Source organism: Anser brachyrhynchus (genome assembly GCF_964034855.1).
Source record: "Anser brachyrhynchus genome assembly, contig: SCAFFOLD_654, whole genome shotgun sequence".
In the NCBI taxonomy this organism is placed as follows: Eukaryota; Metazoa; Chordata; class Aves; order Anseriformes; family Anatidae; genus Anser; species Anser brachyrhynchus.
The window spans coordinates 1-19,260 of record NW_027663556.1 but is presented as its reverse complement, the minus strand read 5'-3'; the positions used below and the strand labels follow the sequence as shown (position 1 = coordinate 19,260).

At 63.2% G+C, this 19,260-nt stretch overlaps 3 protein-coding genes across 3 annotated transcripts; 1 reads left to right on the top strand and 2 right to left on the bottom strand.

The window, feature by feature from the left end:
• Positions 1-3,711: 3,711 nt before the first annotated feature.
• LOC308187283 (uncharacterized protein) lies at positions 3,712-11,478 on the top strand (the record flags this gene model as incomplete). The annotated part of the gene is made up of 4 exons (XM_080609466.1): positions 3,712-4,251; positions 7,151-7,298; positions 7,834-8,773; positions 10,076-11,478. Coding segments are annotated over 4 exons (1,695 nt in total), but the record flags the coding sequence as incomplete, so codon positions are not given.
• Positions 11,479-11,620: 142 nt separating this feature from the next.
• On the bottom strand, positions 11,621-15,078 carry LOC308187282 (natterin-3-like). The gene is made up of 5 exons (XM_080609465.1): positions 14,670-15,078; positions 14,265-14,418; positions 13,891-13,926; positions 13,464-13,560; positions 11,621-13,203 (listed from the first exon to the last, which is right to left on the bottom strand). The coding sequence occupies exons 3-5, from the start codon at positions 13,903-13,905 to the stop codon at positions 12,194-12,196; spliced, it is 1,122 nt and encodes a 373-aa protein (XP_080465591.1). The 5' UTR covers positions 13,906-13,926; positions 14,265-14,418; positions 14,670-15,078; the 3' UTR covers positions 11,621-12,193.
• Positions 15,079-15,175: 97 nt separating this feature from the next.
• On the bottom strand, positions 15,176-18,890 carry CHMP2A (charged multivesicular body protein 2A; the record flags this gene model as incomplete). Its single annotated transcript, XM_080609464.1, is given in 5 exon segments — positions 15,176-15,917; positions 16,160-16,220; positions 17,607-17,737; positions 18,600-18,635; positions 18,637-18,890. Coding segments are annotated over 5 exon segments (611 nt in total), but the record flags the coding sequence as incomplete, so codon positions are not given.
• Between the last annotated feature and the right edge of the window lie 370 nt (positions 18,891-19,260).

Below are 19,260 nucleotides of genomic sequence, written 5' to 3'. Positions count from 1 at the left end.
CCACCACAGGGCTGCCCAGCACGCCCCCCCCCCGTGCAGCACCCATGGGTGGGGGGACACCCTCATTTAGCACCCATGGGTGGGGAGCACCACGAGCAGCACCCAGCACACACACACCCCCCCACCCCGTGCAGCACCCATGGGTGGGGGGGGGGGGCACCCTTATGCAGCACCCAGCACCCATGGGTGGCCGGGGGGGGGGGGGGGGGGGCGTCTCCCTATGCATTGCCTATAGGTGGGGGGGGCACCCATGGGTGGGGGGGGCACCACGAGCAGCACCCAGTGCACCACCCACACCCCGGGCAGCACCCATGGGTGGGGGGGGCACCCTTACTCAGCACCCATGGGTGGGGGAGCACCACACTCAGCACCCAGTACACCACCCACACCCCGGGCAGCACCCATGGGTGGTGGTGGTGGGGGGGGGGGGGGCACCCTTATGCAGCACCCAGCACCCATGGGTGGCGGTGGCGGTGGGGGTGGTATCCCTATGCATCGCCTATAGGTGGGGGGGGGCACCCATGGGTGGGGGGGGCACCACGAGCAGCACCCAGCACACACACCGCACCCCGTGCAGCACCCATGGGTGGGGGGTGGGTGGGTCCCTGTGCATCTCCTGTAGGCGTGGGGGGGGCACCCATGGGTGGGGGGGGCACCCTCTTTCGGCACCCATGGGTGGGGGGGGCACCCTCATTCAGCACCCATGGGTGGGGGGGGGGGGCACCCTCATTCAGCACCCATGGGTGGGGGGCACCCAGCGCAGCGCCCAGCCCCCCCCCCCCCCGCTCCCCTGCTCTCCACTTGGCCCCGCCCCTTCTCCCCGTGCCGCCCGGCCATTGGCCCGCCGAGCTGCCACTCCCGCCCCCTGCCGCTGGGCGGGGCGCAGGGTGATTGACGGCTCGGCGGGCCAATGGGGAGCTTCGGGGGCTTTTTGGGGGGGTGCAGGGGGTGGGGGGGGGGCAATAGGGGTATGGGGGGGGGCAATTTTTTTTGGGGGGGGGGGTCCAGTTTGGGGGGGCAGGGGGTGGGGGAACAATTTGGGGGTGGGGGGGTCCAGTTTGGGGGTGCAGGGGGGTGGGGGGGCAATGGGGGGGGGGGGGATAGGGTGTGTGTGTGGGGGGGGGGGGGGGTCCAGTTTGGGGGGCACCCACGTTTTTTATGGGGGGGGGCATTTTGGGGGGGGGGGGTCCAGGGCCGTGCCCCCCCCCCCCCCACGCCCCCTCCTCCAATTCCAATTCCAAAAATTAATTTTTTTTTTTTTCCTTTTCTGGATTTTTTTTTAATTTTTTTTTTTTTGGGGGGGGTCCCCGGAGCCCCCCCCCCCCCCACTCCGCCCCCCCCCCCCCCCAAAAAATTAACCCCTTCCTCCCCGCCGCCGTCTCCGGGCTCTATAGGGTTAAGGCCGGTCCCTGAGTGACGCCGGCGGATGGGGGGGGGGGGGCGAGGGGGGGGGGGGGGCAAATTCCGGTTGGGGGGGGGGTGTTCCGGTGGGGGGGGGGGGATAATTCGGGGGGGGGGCGCTGCGGGGCCGGGCCCGGCCGCTCCGGCCCTTTGTGTCGGCGAGCGGGGCGAGGCGGCGGGGCTACCAGGTCCGGGGGGGGGGCTACCGGGTTCGGGGGGGGGCCACCAGGTTCGGGGGGGGGCCACCAGGTCCGGGGGGGGGGCCACCAGGTCCGGGGGCTACCGGGTTCGGGGGGGGGGGGGTCTACGGGGCCTGGGGGGGGGGCTACGGGGCCGGGGAGGGGCCACCAGGTTCGGAGGGGGGCTACCGGGTTCGAGGGGGGGGCCACCAGGTCCGGGGGGGGGCTACGGGGTTCGGGGGGGGGCATCAGTTTGGGGGGTGGGGGGTCTACGGGGCCTGGGGGGGGGCGGGCTGCGGGGCTGGGGAGGGGCCACCAGGTTCGGGGGGGGGCTACCGGGTTCGGGGGGTGGGCCACCAAGTCCGGGGGGGGGTTCTACGAGGCCGGGGGGGGAGGCTTTGGGGACGGGGGGGGGGCTACCGGGGCCGGGGGGGGCCACCGGGGCCGAGGGGTGGGGGCTGTGGAGCCGGGGGATGGGCTACGGGGCCGGGGGGGGGGGGCTACCAGATCCGGGGGGGGGCCACCAGGTTCGGGAGGGGGGGCTACGGGGCCGGGGGGGGGCTACGAGGCCGGGGGGGGGGGGGCTCTGGGGCCGGGGGGGGCTCTGGAAGGGTTTGCATGGGTCGGGGGGGGGCATTGCAAAAGCTGGGGGGGGGGGGGGATTGGTTTGGTTGGGGGGGGGGATTAAAAGGCCGGGGGGGGGGTCGCATGGTCCCCGGGGGGGGGCATTTTCTTGGTTCGGGGGGGGGGGAAATTGCTTGGTTCGATGGGGGGGGGGGCTCCCGAGGTTTTTTGCAAGGCTGGGGGGGGGTCCGTTGGGGTCCTGGGGGGGGGGCGGGGGGGGGGCAGGAATATTTCGTGGTGCTGGGGGGGGGGGGGGCACTTTGCTGAGCCTCCCCCCTCTCTTCTCTCCCACAGAGCCCCCACTTCTCTGGCCGCTTGCCAACAACCCCCCCCCCCCCAAATTCCACCCCCCCCCCCAAATTCCAACCCCCCCCCGTTCCCCGATTTCCCCCCCCCCGAAATCTCCCCCTAAATTCTACCCCCCAAATTCCACGCCCCCCCCGAAATCCCCCCCCACCCCCAAATCCCCCCCCAAATCCCCCCCCAAGTCCCCCCACCCCCAAATCCCACCCCCAATCCCAAATCCAACCCCCCAATCCCAAATCCCCCCCCAAATCCCCCTCCAAGTCCCCCCCCCCCAAATCCCTCCCCCCCCCCAAATCCCAAATCCCCCCCCCCATGGACCCCCCCCCCCGCCGCCCCAGCTGCCGACTGCTGCAGCCGGGGGGGGGCCGGGGCCGGGCCACCCCCTCCCTCCCGTCACCCTGGGGGGGCACCGATCCGGCGGGGGGGGGCACCAATTCGGCTGGGGGGGGCACCAATCCGGTTGGGGGGGGCACCGATCCTGCTTGGGGGAGCACCGATTCGGCTGGGGGGGGCACCAATTCGGCTGGGGGGGACACCAATTCGGTTTGGGGGGGCACCAGTCCAGCTGGGGGGGGCGCCAATTCGGTTTGGGGGGGCACCAATCCGGCTGGGGGGGGCGCCAATTCGGCTGGGGGGGGCACCGATTCGGCTGGGGGGGGAGTCAATCCGGTTTGGGGGGCCACCGATTCGGCTGGGGGGGGCGTCAACCCGGCTGGGGGGGCCACCAATCCGGTTGGGGGGGGCACCGATCCAGCTGGGGGGGGCACTGATCCTGCTTGGGGGAGCACCGATTCGGCTGGGGGGGGGAGTCAATCCGGTTTGGGGGGCCACCGATTCGGCTGGGGCAGGCGTCAATCCAGTTTTGGGGGCTGCCGATTCGGCTGGGGGGGGCGTCAATCCGGTTTGGGGGGGCACCAAGCCAGCTGGGGGGGGCACCAATTCGGCTGGGGGGGGCGCCAATTCTGCTTGGGGGAGCACCAATCCGGCTGGGGGGGCCACCGATTCGGCTGGGGGGGGAGTCAATCCGGTTTGGGGGGGCACCGATTCGGCTGTGGGGGGCGTCAATCCGGTTTCGGGGGCCACTGATTCGGCTGGGGCGGGCGTCAATCCGGTTTGGGGGGCTGCCGATTCGGCTGGGGGGGGAGTCAATCCGGTTTGGGGGACCACCGATCCGGTGGGGAGGGGCACCAATTCTGCTTGGGGGAGCACCGATCCGGCTGGGGGGGGCGTCAATCCGGTTTTGGGGGCCACCGATTCGGCTGGGGCGGGCGTCAATCCGGTTTGGGGGGGCACTGATTCGGCTGGGGCGGGCGTCAATCCGGTTTTGGGGGCCGCCGATTCGGCTGGGGCGGGCGTCAATCCGGTTTTGGGGGCCGCCGATTCGGCTGGGGGGGGAGTCAATCCGGTTTGGGGGCCCACCGATCCGGTTTCTTGCGGGGGGGGGGGAGCCGGGACGGAGCTGCGGCGCCTCCGCTTTCGGCACTTCCGCTACCAGGAGGCCTCGGGGCCGGGGGACGCGGTGCGGAGGCTGCGGGAGCTGTGCCGGGGCTGGCTGCGGCCGGAGGCGCTGAGCAAGGAGCAGGTGCTGGAGCTGCTGGTCCTCGAGCAGTTCCTCTGCATCCTCCCCGAGGACGTCCAGAGCTGGGTCTGGGTCCGGCACCCCGAATCCTGCGCCCAGGCCGTCGCCCTGGCCGAGAGCTTCCAGCCCCGGAGGGGGGACGGAGGGGGCGGCGAGCGGCAGGTGAGGGGAGCGGGGAGGTGGTACACCCCCCCCCCCCAAAAAAAAAGGGGTGTGGGCGCCTTCGTTCCCACAAAAAGGGGTGCGGGCGCCTTCATCATCCCCCAAAAAACAGGCGCAGACGGCCAAAAATAGGGTAGCGACCCCATTGCGACACCCCAAAAAAGGGTAGCGACCCCATTGCGACACCCCAAAAAAAGGGTAGCGACCCCAATGCGACACCCCAAAAATAAAGGGTAGTGACTCCAGTGTGACACCCCCAAAAAAAAGTAGTGACCCCATTGCGACACCCCAAAAAAAGGGTAGCGACCCCATTGCGACACCCCCAAAATAGGGTAGCGACCCCATTGCGACACCCCAAAAATAAAGGGTAGCGTCCCCAGTGTGACACCACCAACATAAAGGGTGGCGACCCCATCGTGATACCCCAAAAATAAAGAGTAGCATTCCCAGTGTGACACCCCCAAAATACAGGGTAGCGACCCCATTGCGACACCCCCAAAATAAAGGGTAGAACCCCGAACAGAAAATCCCCCAAAATAAAGGGTAGTGACCCCATAGTGACACCCCCAAAATAAGGGGTAGCACCCTGAACAGAAAATCCCCCAAAATAAAGGGCAGGGTCCCCATCGTGACACCCCCAAAATAAAGGGTAGTGACCCCATTGTGACACCCCCAAAATAGGGTAGTGACCCCATTGTGACATCCCCCAAAATAAAGGGTAGCACCCCGAACAGAAAATCCCCCAAAATAAAGGGTAGCGGCCCCATTGCGACACCCCCCAAAATAGGGTAGCGACCCCATCGTGATACCCCAAAAATAAAGGGTAGCGACCCCATTGCGACACCCCAAAAATAAAGGGTAGCGACTCCAGTGTGACACCCCCAAAAAAAAGTAGTGACCCCATTGCGACACCCCCAAAATAAAGGGTAGCATCCCCATCGTGACACCCCCAAAATAAAGGGTGGCGACCCCATCGTGACACCCCCAAAAATAAAGGGTGGCATCTCCAGTGTGACACCCCCAAAAAAGGGTAGCGACCCCAATACGACATCCCCCAAAATAAAGGGTAGCATCCCAGTGTGACACCCCCAAAATAAAGGGTAGCACCCCGAACAGAAAATGCCCCAAAATAAAGGGTAGCGACCCCATTGTGACACCCCCAAAATAGGGTAGTGACCCCAATGCGACACCCCCAAAATAAAGGGTAGCATCCCCAGTGTGACACCCCCAAAAAAAAGTAGTGACCCCATTGCGACACCCCCAAAATAGGGTAGCACCCCGAACAGAAAATCCCACAAAATATAGGGTAGCATCCCTGGTGTGACACCCCCAAAATAGGGTAGCAACCCCATTGCAACACCCCCAAATAAAGGGTAGTGACCCCATCGTGACACCCCCAAAAATAAAGGGTAGCATCTCCAGTGTGACACCCCCAAAAAAGGGTAGCAACCCCAATGCGACATCCCCCAAAATAAAGGGTAGCGTCTCCAGTGTGACACCCCCCAAAATAAAGGGTAGCGACCCCATTGCGACACCCCCAAAATAAAGGGTAGCACCCCCAGTGTGACACCCCCAAAAAAAAGTAGTGACCCCATTGCGACACCCCCAAAATAAAGGGAAGTGACCCTGCTGTGACACCCCCAAAATAGGGTAGCGACCTCATCGTGACACCCCCAAAATAGGGTAGCGACCCCATTTTGACAGCTCCCAAAATATGGGGTAACGTCCCCATCGTGACACCCCCAAAATAAAGGGAAGTGACCCCATTGCGACACCCCCAAAATAAAGGGTAGCACCCCGAACAGAAAATCCCACAAAATATAGGGTAGCAGCCCTGGTGTGACACCCCCAAAATAAAGGGTAGCGACCCCATCGTGACACCCCCAAAAATAAAGGGTAGCATCTCCAGTGTGACACCCCCAAAAAAGGGTAGCGACCCCAATGCGACATCCCCCAAAATAAAGGGTAGCACCCCCAGTGTGACACCCCCAAAATAAAGGGTAGCACCCCGAACAGAAAATGCCCCAAAATAAAGGGTAGCGACCCCAATGCGACATCCCCCAAAATAAAGGGTAGCGTCCCCAGTGTGACACCACCAACATAAAGGGTGGCGACCCCATCGTGATACCCCAAAAATAAAGGGTAGCATTCCCAGTGTGACACCCCCAAAATACAGGGTAGCATCTCCAGTGTGACACCACCAAAATAGGGTAGCGACCCCATCGTGACACCCCCCAAAATAAGGGGTAGCACCCTGAACAGAAAATCCCCCAAAATAAAGGGCAGGGTCCCCATCGTGACACCCCCAAAATAAAGGGTAGTGACCCCATTGTGACACCCCAAAAATAGGGTAGCGACCCCATTTTGACACCCCCAAAATAAAGGGTAGCACCCCGAACAGAAAATCCCCCAAAATAAAGGGTAGCGGCCCCATCGTGATACCCCAAAAATAAAGGGTAGCGACTCCAGTGTGACACCCCCAAAAAAAAGTAGTGACCCCATTGCGACACCCCCAAAATAAAGGGTAGCGTCCCCATTGTGACCCCCCAAAATAGGGTAGCGACCCCATTGCAACACCCCCAAAAAAGGGTAGTGACCCCAATGCGACACCCCAAAAATAAAGGGTAGTGACTCCAGTGTGACACCCCCAAATAAAGGGAAGTGACCCCATTGCGACACCCCCAAAAAAGGGTAGTGACCCCAATGTGACACCCCCAAAATAAAGGGTAGCACCCCCTTTGCAATGCCCCCCCCCCCAAAAAATAGGGTAGCAACACCCCCCAAAATATAGGGCGGCGCCCCCTTTGCAATGCCCCCCCCCCAAAAAAAAAATATATAGGGTCGCCCCCCCCCCCCCCTAACCTTTGGGGCCCCCCCCCGTTGTGCTCGGGTCCCGCAGGTGAGGGTGCGCGTCAAGGTGGAGGCCCCCGGGGACGCGGAGCACCCCGAGGTGGTCGTGGCCCCCCCGAGCCCCCCCCCGGAGCCCCCCCGGCCCCCCCGGAGCAAGGTCAAGTTCGACCCCGAGGGAGAGAACCTGCGGGTAAAAGGTACGGGGTCGGAGGAAAAGGGTGGGTTTTCCCCCAAAATATTGGGGGGGGGGGAGCTCAGGTTGTGTCCCCCCCCCCCCCGGCAAAAAAGAGCCCCCCCCGGTGCTGGGAAAGCCCTTGGGGTATTGAGGAGGGGGAGAAGAAGGGTGGCCCCCACCCAATGGGATTTGGTTTTTTTTTCCACGGGATTTGGGTGTTTTCGAGGGGATTTGGGATTTTTTCCAAGGGATTTGGGTTTTTTTCCGAGGAATTTGGGGTTTTTCCAGGGGATTTGGTTTTTTTTCCAGGGGATTTGGGGTTTTTCCATGGGATTTGGTTTTTTTCCAGGGGATTTGTTTTTTTTTTTTTTTCCGGGGGATTTGGGTTTTTTTCCGGGGGATTTGGGGTTTTTCCCCCCGGCGGCGGGACGCGGACCACCTCCGCCGCTGCTGCAGGAGACCCCAGGGTGGTGAGGAGCACCCTTGGGGGGGGCTCCCCAACCTCATGCGCCCCCCCCCATTTTCTCTTCCCCACCCCCACCCCCCCCACCCCATAGGTCGCACGGCGGCGAACGGCGAGCAGGAGGACCCCAATTTCCCCCGCCGAGCCCTTCCGCGCCTCCTCCCCCGCCCCCTCCGGCCTGACCCCCCCGTCAGGACCCCCCCGCCGACGGAGAACCCGGTCAGGACCCCCCAGCCGACGGCGACCCCCCCTCCGACGGCGACCCCCCGCCACACGAAGACCCCCCAGCGGACGGACTCCCCCCAGCGTACGGAGACCCCGCGGCGCGCCGAGACCCCCCGGCGGCGCGCGGAAGGCCCGCTTCCTACAGACCCCCCCCCGCAGACCACGAGACCCCCCCACCGACCCAAGGGGACCCCCCCAACCCCTCGGCGGCCACCACCCCGGGGACCTTCCGAGGCCGCCGAGGGCCCGGAGGGAGAAGCGCCGCGGGCGATACGGGCGCCCGGCAAGGAGCGCCCCTACCAGTGCGGCGAGTGCGGCAAGTGCTTCGGGCGCTTGACCCACCTCAAGACCCACCAGCGGACCCACACCGGGGTGAAGCCCTACGCCTGCGGCTCGTGCGGCAAGAGCTTCGGCCACCTCTCCACCCTCACCACCCACCGGCGGCTCCACACCGGCGAGCGGCCCTACGGCTGCGGCGCCTGCGGCAAGACCTTCACCAACCCCTCGGACCTCAACAAGCACCAGCGGTCGCACACGGGCGAGCGGCCCTACCCCTGCGCCCGCTGCGGCAAGCGCTTCAGCCAGCAGTCCAACCTCACCATGCACCGGCGGTCGCACACCGAGGAGCGGCCCTACCCCTGCGGGGCCTGCGGCAAGAGCTTCAAGTACCTGGCGGACCTGACGGTGCACGGGCGCTCGCACACGGGCGAGCGCCCCTTCCCCTGCGCCCACTGCGGGAAGAGCTTCAGCAACAAGTCGTCGCTCGCCCGCCACACGCGGATCCACGCCCGGGCGGCCGCCAGGGACAAGTGATTGAGGGGGTGGGGGGGGGGGGGGGTGGGGGGGAAGGAGAGGATGGGGTGGTGGCGGTGGTCCACCAGGAGGTCGTGATGGGGTTGGGAGAGGATGGGGTGGTGGTGGTGGTCCCTGTGAGGAGAATGAGGTGGTGGTGATGGGGTTGGGAGAGGATGGGGTGGCGGTGGTGGTCCCCGTGGGGTGCTGGAGGTGGTGGTGATGGGGTTGGGAGAGGATTGGGGTGGTGGTGGTCCACCAGGAGGTCGTGATGGGGTTGGGAGAGGATTGGGGTGGTGGTGGTGGTCCCCGTGAGGAGAATGAGGTGGTGGTGATGGGGTTGGGAGAGGATGGGGTGGTGGTGGTGGTCCCCGTGGGGTGCTGGAGGTGGTGGTGATGGGGTTGGGAGAGGATTGGGGTGGTGGTGGTCCACCAGGAGGTGGTAGAGTTTGGAGAGGATGGGGTGGTGGTGGTGGTCCACCAGGAGGTCTTGATGGGGTTGGGAGAGGATGGGGTGGTGGCGGTGGTCCCGAGGAGGTGGTGGTGATGGGGTTGGGAGAGGATGGGGTGGTGGTGGTCCACCAGGAGGTGGTAGAGGTGGGAGAGGATGGGGTGGTGGCGGTGGTCACCATGGGGTGCTGGTGGTGGTCCAGAGGAGAATGAGGTGATGGTGATGGGGTTGGAAGAGGATGGGGTGGTGGCGGTGGTCCTGAGGAGGTGGTGGTGATGGGTTTGGGAGAGGATTGGGGTGGTGGGGCTCCACCAGGAGGTGGTAGAGTTGGGAGAGGATGGGGTGGCGGTGGTGGTCCCCGTGGGGTGCTGGTGGTGGTCCACCAGGAGGTGGGAGAGGTGGGAGAGGATGGGGTGGTGGCGGTGGTCCCGAGGAGGTGGTGGTGATGGTGATGGGGTTGGGAGAGGATGGGGTGGTGGCGGTGGTCCCTGTGGGGTGCTGGTGGTGGTGGTCCACCAGGAGGTCTTGATGGGGTTGGGAGAGGATGGGGTGGTGGCAGTGGTCCTGAGGAGGTGGTGGTGATGGGTTTGGGAGAGGATGGGGTGGGGGTGGTGGTCCTGAGGAGGTGGCGATGGGGTTGGTGGTGGCCCCCAGGAGGTGGTGATGGGGTTTTCCAGCCACCAGGGGGTTTGGAGAGGTTGGGCGCGTGGGGCGGATGCGGCCGTCCGGCGATGGTTTCGTGGTGGCTGCTGTGGCTGGATGGGGCAACGGGGATGGGGATGGAGACGGGTTGGTGGTTGATGTCCTCCGAGAGCCTGGGGGCTCCAGAACTTGGTTCCTGGTCCCAGTGGAGATCTACCATGGACAGGGGTGAAGATGGGTTGATGGTCGATGTCCCACACGAGCCTGGAGGCTCCAAGACACAGCAGTCTTGAGATGTAACGTAGGTGGAGGTGAAGATGGGCTGATGGTTGACGTCCTCCGTGAGCCTGGGGGCTCCAGAACTTGGTTCCCTGGTCCCAGAGGAGATCCTCCACGGATAGAGGGTGAAGATGGGCTGGTGGTTGATGTCCTCCATGAGCCTGGGGGCTCCAGGACATGGCAATCCTGAGATGTAGCAGGTGGTGATGAAGATGAGCTGGTGGTTGATGCCCCCCCCCCAAGATCTTGGTGGCTCCAGAACTTGGTTCCCTGATCCCGGAGGAGATCCTCCACGGATAGAGGGTGAAGATGGGCTGGTGGTTGATGTCCCCCAAGAGCCTGGGGGCTCCAGAACTTGGTTCCCTGGTCCCAGAGGAAATCCACCAAGAATAAGGATGAAGATGGGCTGATGGTCGATGTCCCCCAAGAGCCTGGGGGCTCCAGAACTCGATTCTTGGTCCCAGCAGAGATCCGACACGGACAGGGATGAAGATGAGCTGCTGGTCGATGTCCCCCACCAGCCTCGTGGTTCTTCGGGCTCTCGCCCACCCCCTCCACACCCCCCCAACCTCCTCTTCACCCCCAGGACACCCTAATTAAGCACTCAAGGACCTATCGCCCTTTCCCCCCCCCCCCAACTATTTATTCGTTGTCACCCCCGCAGCCAGCGACCTCCTCCTCGCCGGGGCCTTAACTCTCCACGACCGACCTACCTCATGGACCTCTTGGTGGACACCCGGGGCCTCCTCCCTGCGGGTTCGCCCCCCCCTCACCCCGCCCCCCCTCGCTGTAACGACGGTTTCACCCATTTCTCTGCGGCCCCTGCTCCGCTGCTTCTTTGTCTGCAGGGAGCGGGGGCAAGAAATTGCACGCCGGGGGGGGTCGCGGGCAATGCAAGAAATTGGGGGTTGGGGTGAAAACCGTCGGCCGCGCAGCTCGCGCTGCACCGCCTGCGACCGCGCCGCGCGTGCCCTGGTGCGTTCGCGCCGCGGCACGCGGCTTGCAGCGCGGCGCCGGCGGCACGGCGCGGTGTTTGCTCGCGGCGTCCCCCGTGGCTCGCGGCGTGCTGCGGTGCTGGCGGCACGGCGTCGCCTTCGCGGCGCGGCGGTTTGCGGCACGCTGCAGCGTTTGTAGCACGTGCACAGTGGTTGCAGCTCACTGCGGTGTTTGCAGCACTGCACGGTGGTTGCAGCGTGCATGCATGGGGACACGGCTGGGACACCTGACCCGAAGCGACCACAGGGACAGTCCATCCCTAATGACATCACGCCCGTCATAAAAGTGGCAGGAGAGGTTTTGGGGGAAGGTAGCCAATGTTCGTAGACGGGTTGGCCAACGGGTTGGCCAACGGGTTGGCCAACGGTCTACCCACGGGATGGAAGGCTTCAACTCCTCCTCTTTGATTCGCGTTGACTTTTCGACTTACCTTGAACCATTTTGGGGCGGACCCCTGCACGTCATCTCGCCCTAACACACCACGCGGCTCAGTTCGTTGGATTTGCGAGCATTTTTTTTCACAAAACCGCGAGGGGAGGGAAAACGCAACGGCGACGTCGCAGCGGAAAATGATCGTAGAAAAAAAGGAAAAACAGAGATGGCAAGAAACGCGTTTTTCTGCATTCTGGGCTGCTACCGTATCATTTTGAGATGGAGATTACTTGAGAAAAATATAGAAGGTGAAGACTGCAAAAAAATGTATTTTTCCGTACTCCACGTTGCATCTTTTCAGGGAGGGATGAATTGGGGAATTATTATTATTATTTGGGGGAAAAAAAAACAGAAAATGCAGACTTCAAAATGTGCCTTTTTTCCACATTGCACGGTGCTGCCATGTCGGTTCGGAGGGGGATGAGGGTTATTCCAGGAAAAACACAAGGAAGGCCAAAAAAAAAAAAAAATCCGCATTTTTTTTTTGCGTTCCAGGTTGCTGCTGCATTGTTTTGGGGAGAGAGGCGGGTTATTTGAGAAAAAAAAAAAAAAGGCGGAAATTGCATGCTTCAAGAGATGCCAATGGAAGAAAAAAAGAAAAAAAGGAAAAAAAAGCTTTGCATGGCACCAACCTTCCTCATCGGCACGGCGAGGAACCAGCGAGGGGCGAGCACTGCTCGACGCCGGCCCGGACGTCCACCACCGCCCGGCTGCGTGCCACCCCCGTCACGGCCACGTGGTGCGGTTGGTCGTCGCCGAAGTCGCGGGTCAACCGTGCGGTGAACGGGACGCGGCCGTCCAGCTGGCGTCCCACCAAGGCCACCGTGCACGTCGTACGGGGTCGCACCTCCACCTCAACCTTGCGGGTATGGACAACGTACTCGCCGGCGGTGGCTCGCCCCACCCAGGTGATTCTGGTGACGTTGGTGGCCTCCCAGCTCACCCCGTTGAAGGCCAAGGGGGCGGCTTGCAACGCTCCGCGGACGGTGGAGAAGACCTTCTGGTCCAGCTCCCAGTCGTGCACCACCTCGGTGGCCTCTTCCAAGGTGACGTCTTCCCGCGTCCCTCGGCAGCCCTCGTTCTTCACCGTGGTCTTCGTCAGGGTGACGTCCTCCCCGCGCCCCACTGCCTCGCTTGTGTTGTAGCGGACGTCCGAGATGGTGACGTCTCCCGGGCCCGTCTGGAAGGCCAGGACTTGGTACCACTTGAACCAAACCTCCTTGTGGTCCACCACCACGAAGAAAGCCCGCTGGTCTTTGGAGACCTTCCCCAAGCCGTACCGGTTCCTGCCGACGTAGATGTCAACGGAGGGGCAGCCCTCCACCGCGTTTTCTGGCACGTCGCCGAAGGAGTCGTCCACCCAACGCAACGCCTCCAGCTTTCCTCTGTTGACCAGCACCTTGAAGTTGGACACGTTATGCTCAGACTCCCAGAACGGGTAGAAGCAAAACGGGCCCCGGCTGGGGACGTAGGCACCGGTGTTGCAACCGTCCACCTCCGTTGAGCAGACGTACTCCGTCGTCTTGGTGTAGTTGTTCCAGTTGGACACGGCGTCGGCCGGCAGCGTGCCGTCAAAATCCACCCATTCCAGGTAGGAAGGTCTCTCCTTGCCTTCAACAATCTTCTGGTTAAGGTTCCAGCCGGTGGCTGCAGGGGGAAAAAAAAAAGAAAAGAAAAAAAAAAGGGGGGATTTTGGCCATATAAGATGCAACCGAGATGCCTCCATCCTTCCGACGCTGACGGGGGGGATGAAGAAGAGATTCCCCACCGGGGATGAGGCCAGCTCCGTACCTGCACCATCAGAGGTGGCCAAGAAAATGCTCAAGAAGGCCCCCGCCAACGCTTCTTGGGTTTTTGGGGTGAAAAGGGGTTGGAGGACATAGGGACGGACGAGGCCGAGGACTCACCGAGGTGCTGGAGAAGTTTCCTTCCCACCGGCGGCGATCCAGGAGCTCCATCAGCCCCGCCTTGGACGAGGAAGAGGAGGGCAGCGACGAGCCGGGGCTGTAGGGAAGACCGAGGGAGGGGTCACCCGTCGAGGACGTCCCCAACGGCGGCGCCCGGGGCCGGGAGGTCACGGCCGGATCCCGACCCAACCTTTTTTCATTTTTCGGGGTTAAAATTCCACCCGCCCGTGTTGACACAGCTTTTAATTTTTAACTACCTTGGGGGGGGGGAAGGCTGGGAAACGCAACGCAGCGCTTGCTCAAAACGGCCTTTTTTCAAAAAATTATGATGATTTTTTTTTTAATAACTATTTTCTGGGAGCTGGAGTCTTCAGGATGGTTTAAAATTCCCCAAATGCCCCAAAATGCGCCCGGCGAAGAGCCATACCTCGTACGTCAGCATCCTGCCAGCCACCTCCGGAGGCTACGAATGAAATATACACATATTTGTGCAAAAATGTACAAAAGACGTGAAACGTACAAAAAAATGCAATACATAAATACTTAAAATAAATATAAAATACATAATTTTTTTGATAAAGAAACATTTATTTCAACAACCCCACGGACGCACCCTCCTCCCATCCCATCAAACCAACCTGGATGGCTCAAACCATCCCGTCCTCGCACCAGGACAAGGCTCCCAAAAACGTCCCCATTTTGGGGCTAAAACCAACCATTTTGGGTTCCGCTGGGTTCTTCCCCCATCAGGCTCAACGCACACCCCAACAGGCGCTGAGGTCGTTCTCGCGCGCTCCCTACCTTGCCTCTGCTCCAACCTCCAATCTCACCGCAACGCAAATCTCGTTATTTTGGGGTGATTTAGGTCCTTTTTGGGTCGCTTCTGGAGCGGAGCGGTGTTTTCTAGGGCGGCGTGCTCTCCCGGGGCCGTGCAAGCCCGGGAAAAGCTCAAAGTCTGAATGGGAAGAGAAGTGCAAATAAATGCAAAACAAAACAAAACAAAACAAAACAAAACAAAAAACTAAAGGGGGTTGGCGATTATTGGGAAACCAGCAAATTTTCTGCTTTTTGCAGAAATTCGGCATTATTGCAGGTTTTTTTTTATTTCGAGTGGGAAAAACATATATTGGCACCCAAACAGCAACCTCGAGCAGCACAAAATGCCCATTGCCGGGTTTTGCAGGTGCCAAAACCGGCTCATCTCACCCCAAACGTCAGTCAGAAGTCGTCGTTTCTGGAAGAAACACGTAAATCGCTATTTTTCCTTTTTAACCAAAAAAATCTTCGTTTTCTGCTCCAGACCCGCTGCGTTCGCGCATTCGGAAGAGAAAAGCATCAGAAATCACACCCAAAATCCCGATCCGCCAGGGATGCTAAATAATGGGGGGGGGGGTTCCCCTGGAAAGAGAAGTCTTTGCGGGCTGGGATGCACCAATTTGAAGAGTTTTCACCCCAAAAAGGGGCCGCGGCTGCTGAGCTCATCCAGCATCGCCTTCGTTGTCCCCAAAATGTTGTTTTTTTGGCATGGAAACGTGCTCTTCGGTGGCTTGCTGTCGGACACGGAGCCGTGGTCCCGCCGGTGCCCAACCCCGTAGCAGCCAGCAGAGAATCCCCCCCCCCCCGACCCCAACACCACCCCTCCTCCCAGTGCTCCCAGTCCCTTACTGGGAGGCACTGGGGGCCCCAGGAAGCAGCGGGGGGGAAGCGGCAGGTCCCAACGTGCAGCCTTTATTGCCCCGTTTCAACTCGACTGCCCCATCCGGGGGGGCCGGGGGGGGGCAAATATCCCCCAGGAGGGAGTGCAAATACCCCTGGGGGGGTGTGGGGGGGGCAAATAATGCACGGGGGGGGGGGGGCAAAATGGCCCGGGGGGGGGCAAAATGGCCCGGAGAGGGGGCAAATAGTCCAAGAAAGTCGATAACCCAGAGGAAAAGGGGCAAAAATGGGGGGGGGGGGGCAAAAAAAAATGAGGGGGGCAAATACCCCAGAAAAGGGGGGGCAATTCCCCGGGGGGGGGGGGGCAATTATACCCCCTGGGGGGGGTGAAAATACCCGGGGGGGGGGGGAGGCCCTGTAGTGTTGGAGATGCCCCCCTCTGGGGTATTTGGGCAGGGTCAAAGGTCACCCGGGGTGGGTCAGAGGTCACCAGAGGTCAAGGGTCAGCCCTCAGAGGGGGGGGTCACCAAGTAGGGGTCAAAGGTCAGAGGTCAGCGCAGGGCGGCTCCGGGGTGGAGGGGGGACGCAGGTCGCTGGGGGTCGGAGGTCAGGGGTCGGAGGTCAGGGGCCAGGGTCGGAGGTCAGAGGTCGGAGGTCAGAGGTCAGGGGTCAGAGGTCAGTCCCGGCGCAGGTTCTTGAGCCGCTCCTCGAGGTCGGCGTCGGCGTCGGCCAATGCGGCAGCGGCAGCCGCACCGCCGCCCTCCCCCGCCGCCAGCGACCCCCCCGGCGGGGGCAGGGCTGGGGGCAAAGGGCAGAGGTCAGGGGGTCGCCACCCCATTGTGTGTCCCCCCCCCTCCCCCCCCAACCCACCCCCCCCAATCCCCCCAAAATGTCCTCCCCCCGAGCCTCCCGAAAACGCTCCCCAGGGCACCTCTGGCCCCCTAAAAACCCCAAAACACCCCCAAAATTGACCCCATTCCCCCCCCCAAATCTTCCTAACCCCCCCCAAATTCCCCCCCCGGCCCCCCCACCCCACTCACTGCCAGCTCGTCGGTGAGGGTCAGCCCCAGCTCGTCCAGCACCTGGGACACCACCGCGTCGCTGGGGGGGGGGGGACAACAAGGGGTGGGGGGTCAGAGGTCACACCGGGACTCCCAAATTGTCCCCTGATCCCACCCTGTCCCCCCCCAGGTCTCAGACCCCATGTCCCATGACCCCAATGTCCCCTGGTGTCCCCCCCACAACCCCAATGTCCCCTCGTGTGCCCTGCACGACCCCAATGTCCCCTCGTGTCCCCCCCATGACCCCAATGTCCCCTGGTGTCCCCCCCATGACCCCAATGTCCCCTCCTGTCCCCCCCAATGTCCCCTTGTGTCCCCCCATGACCCCAATGCCCCCTCGTGTCCCCCCCACAACCCCAATGTCCCCTCGTGTCCCCTGCACGACCCCAATGTCCCCTCGTGTCCCCCCCACGACCCCAATGTCCCCTCCTGTCCCCCCCACGACCCCAATGTCCCCTCGTGTCCCCCCCACGACCCCAATGTCCCCTCCTGTCCCCACCCAATGTCCCCTTGTGTCCCCCCATGATCCCAATGTCCCCTTGAGCCCCCCCCCAATCCAATGTCCCCTCCTGTCCCCCCCATGACCCCAACGTCCCCTCGTGTCCTCCCCACGATCCCAATGACCCTTTGTGTCCCCCCCCACAACCCCAATGTCCCCTGGTGTCCCCCCCCAACGCCAATGTCCCCTCGTCCCCCCACGATCCCAATGTCCCCTCATGACCCCAATGTCCCCTCGTGTCCCCCCCACGACCCAATGTCCCCCCGTGTCCCCCATGACCCCAATGTCCCCCCCGTGTCCCCCCATGACCCCAATGTCCCCTCGTGTCCCCCCACGACCCCAACGTCCCCTCGTGTCCTCCCCACGATCCCAATGACCCTTTGTGTCCCCCCCCACAACCCCAATGTCCCCTGGTGTCCCCCCCCCAACCCCAATGTCCCCTCGTCCCCCCACGATCCCAATGTCCCCTCATGACCCCAATGTCCCCTCGTGCCCCCCCATGACCCCAATGTCCCCTCGTGCCCCCCCATGACCCCAATGTCCCCTCGTGTCCCCCCATGACCCCAATGTCCCCTCGTGCCCCCCCATGACCCCAATGTCCCCTCGTGTCCCCCCATGACCCCAATGTCCCCTCCTGTCCCCCCCATGACCCCAACGTCCCCTTGTGTCCTCCCCACGATCCCAATGACCCTTTGTGTCCCCCCCCCCAACCCCAATGTCCCCTGGTGTCCCCCCCCCCAACCCCCAATGTCCCCTCGTCCCCCCACGATCCCAATGTCCCCTCATGGCCCCAATGTCCCCTTGTGCCCCCCCCCACCATCCCAATGTCCCCTCGTGTCCCCCCACGACCCCAATGCCCCCTCGCGTCCCCCACAACCCCAATGTCCCCACGTCTCTGTCCCCCCCCGCCATACTTCCCCCCCCCACCTCTCTTCCTCGTCGTCCTCGTCCCCCATGGCGTCGTCGATGGCGTCGTTCATCAGCTCCTCCTTCATGTCCATGATCTCCGCCTGCTTCTCAAACTCCATCATGATCTTCTGGATCTGCGGCAGCTTCAGCTGGGGGGGGGGGGACACAGCTGGTGGCACGTGGGGACGCGGGGGGGCCACTACGTGGCGGCCACAGCGAGTGGGTTCCTGGTAGCCGCGGCCTTGGGCGCATGCCCTCCACCAGCCCGTGGCGGCCACCGACATCCTCGTGGCCGCCCCAAGCAGCCGGCGGTGACCGCGGCCACCGGGGTGTCGTCCCCCCCCGGTGAAGCTGGTGGTGGCCACGGCTTTGGGGACATCCTCACGGCTAGCCCAGGGCAACCGTCCCCGTGGCTAGCCCCGGGTGACTTGAGGTGGCCATACGATCTTTGGGATAGCCTTGCGTCCACCCCAGAGCAACTCGTGGTGGCCACGTTCTCAAAGACGTCCCCGTGGCTACTTCAGGGCAGGCCACGATGGCCACAGCCTTGGGGACAACCCCATGGAGCACCTTATGGTGGCCACGGGCTCAGGGACATCCCCAGGGCACCTTGTAGTGGTCACAGGTTCAAGGACATCCTCATGGCCCCACCTGTGGAGATCTTGGTGGCCATGGGCTCAAGGACATCCTCATGGCCACCTCTGAAGAGCTCTTGGTGGCCACGGGCTCAAGGACATCCTCACGGCCACCCCCGGAGAGCTCTTGGTGGCCACGGGCTCAAGGACATCCTCACGGCCACCCCCGGAGAGCTCTTGGTGGCCACGGGCTCAAGGACAACCTCGCGGCCACCCCTGAAGAGCTCTTGGTGGCCACGGGCTCAAGGACAACCTCATGGCCACCCCCGGAGAGCTCTTGGTGGCCACGGGTTCAAGGACAACCTCACGGCCACCCCTGGAGAGCTCTCGGTGGCCACCCAAGAGCTTGAGGACGCCCCCCCCCGCGGGCACCCACCTGGCGGTTCATGGTGGCCATGGCCTTGGTGACCCCCCTTCATGGCCTGGGCCATGGAGTTGTTGGACTTGAGGGTCTGGATCTTGAGGGACACGGCCTGGACGTTGGCCCGCATGGTGATGAACTTCTTCACGTAGCGCCGCGTCCGCACCAGGTCCTTGGCCATGATCTTCACCGCGTCCTGCGGGCCGGGGTGGGGGGTGGGGTGGGGTGAGGGGGGGACACGTTGGGTGGCCGTGAAGCCCCCCCCCAAGAGGCCTGGGGGCACCTCCAGGGACCCATCAGTGTCCCCTCAGGCCCAGCAACATCTCCGCGGTCGCCTGGTCCGCTTGTACCCGCTGCGGTCACTTGGGGCCCTCCGTGGTCCCACCACGTTCCCCGGTCCCCAGTAGGGTCCCCGTGGCCCCCACTGCGGTGTCTTGTGGTCCTCCCAGTCCCCAGTAGGGTTCCTATGGCACCCACTGTGGTTTTTTGGGGTCCTCCACGCCCCCACCATGTTCCCCGTTCCCCAGTAGGGTCCCCATGGACCCCATTGCATTTTTTTGGGGTCCTCCACACCCCCACCACATTCCCCAGTCCCCAGCAGGGTCCCCGTGATCCCCACTGCGGTCTTTTGGGGTCCTCCACGCCCCCACTACCTTCCCTGGTCCCCAGTAGGGTC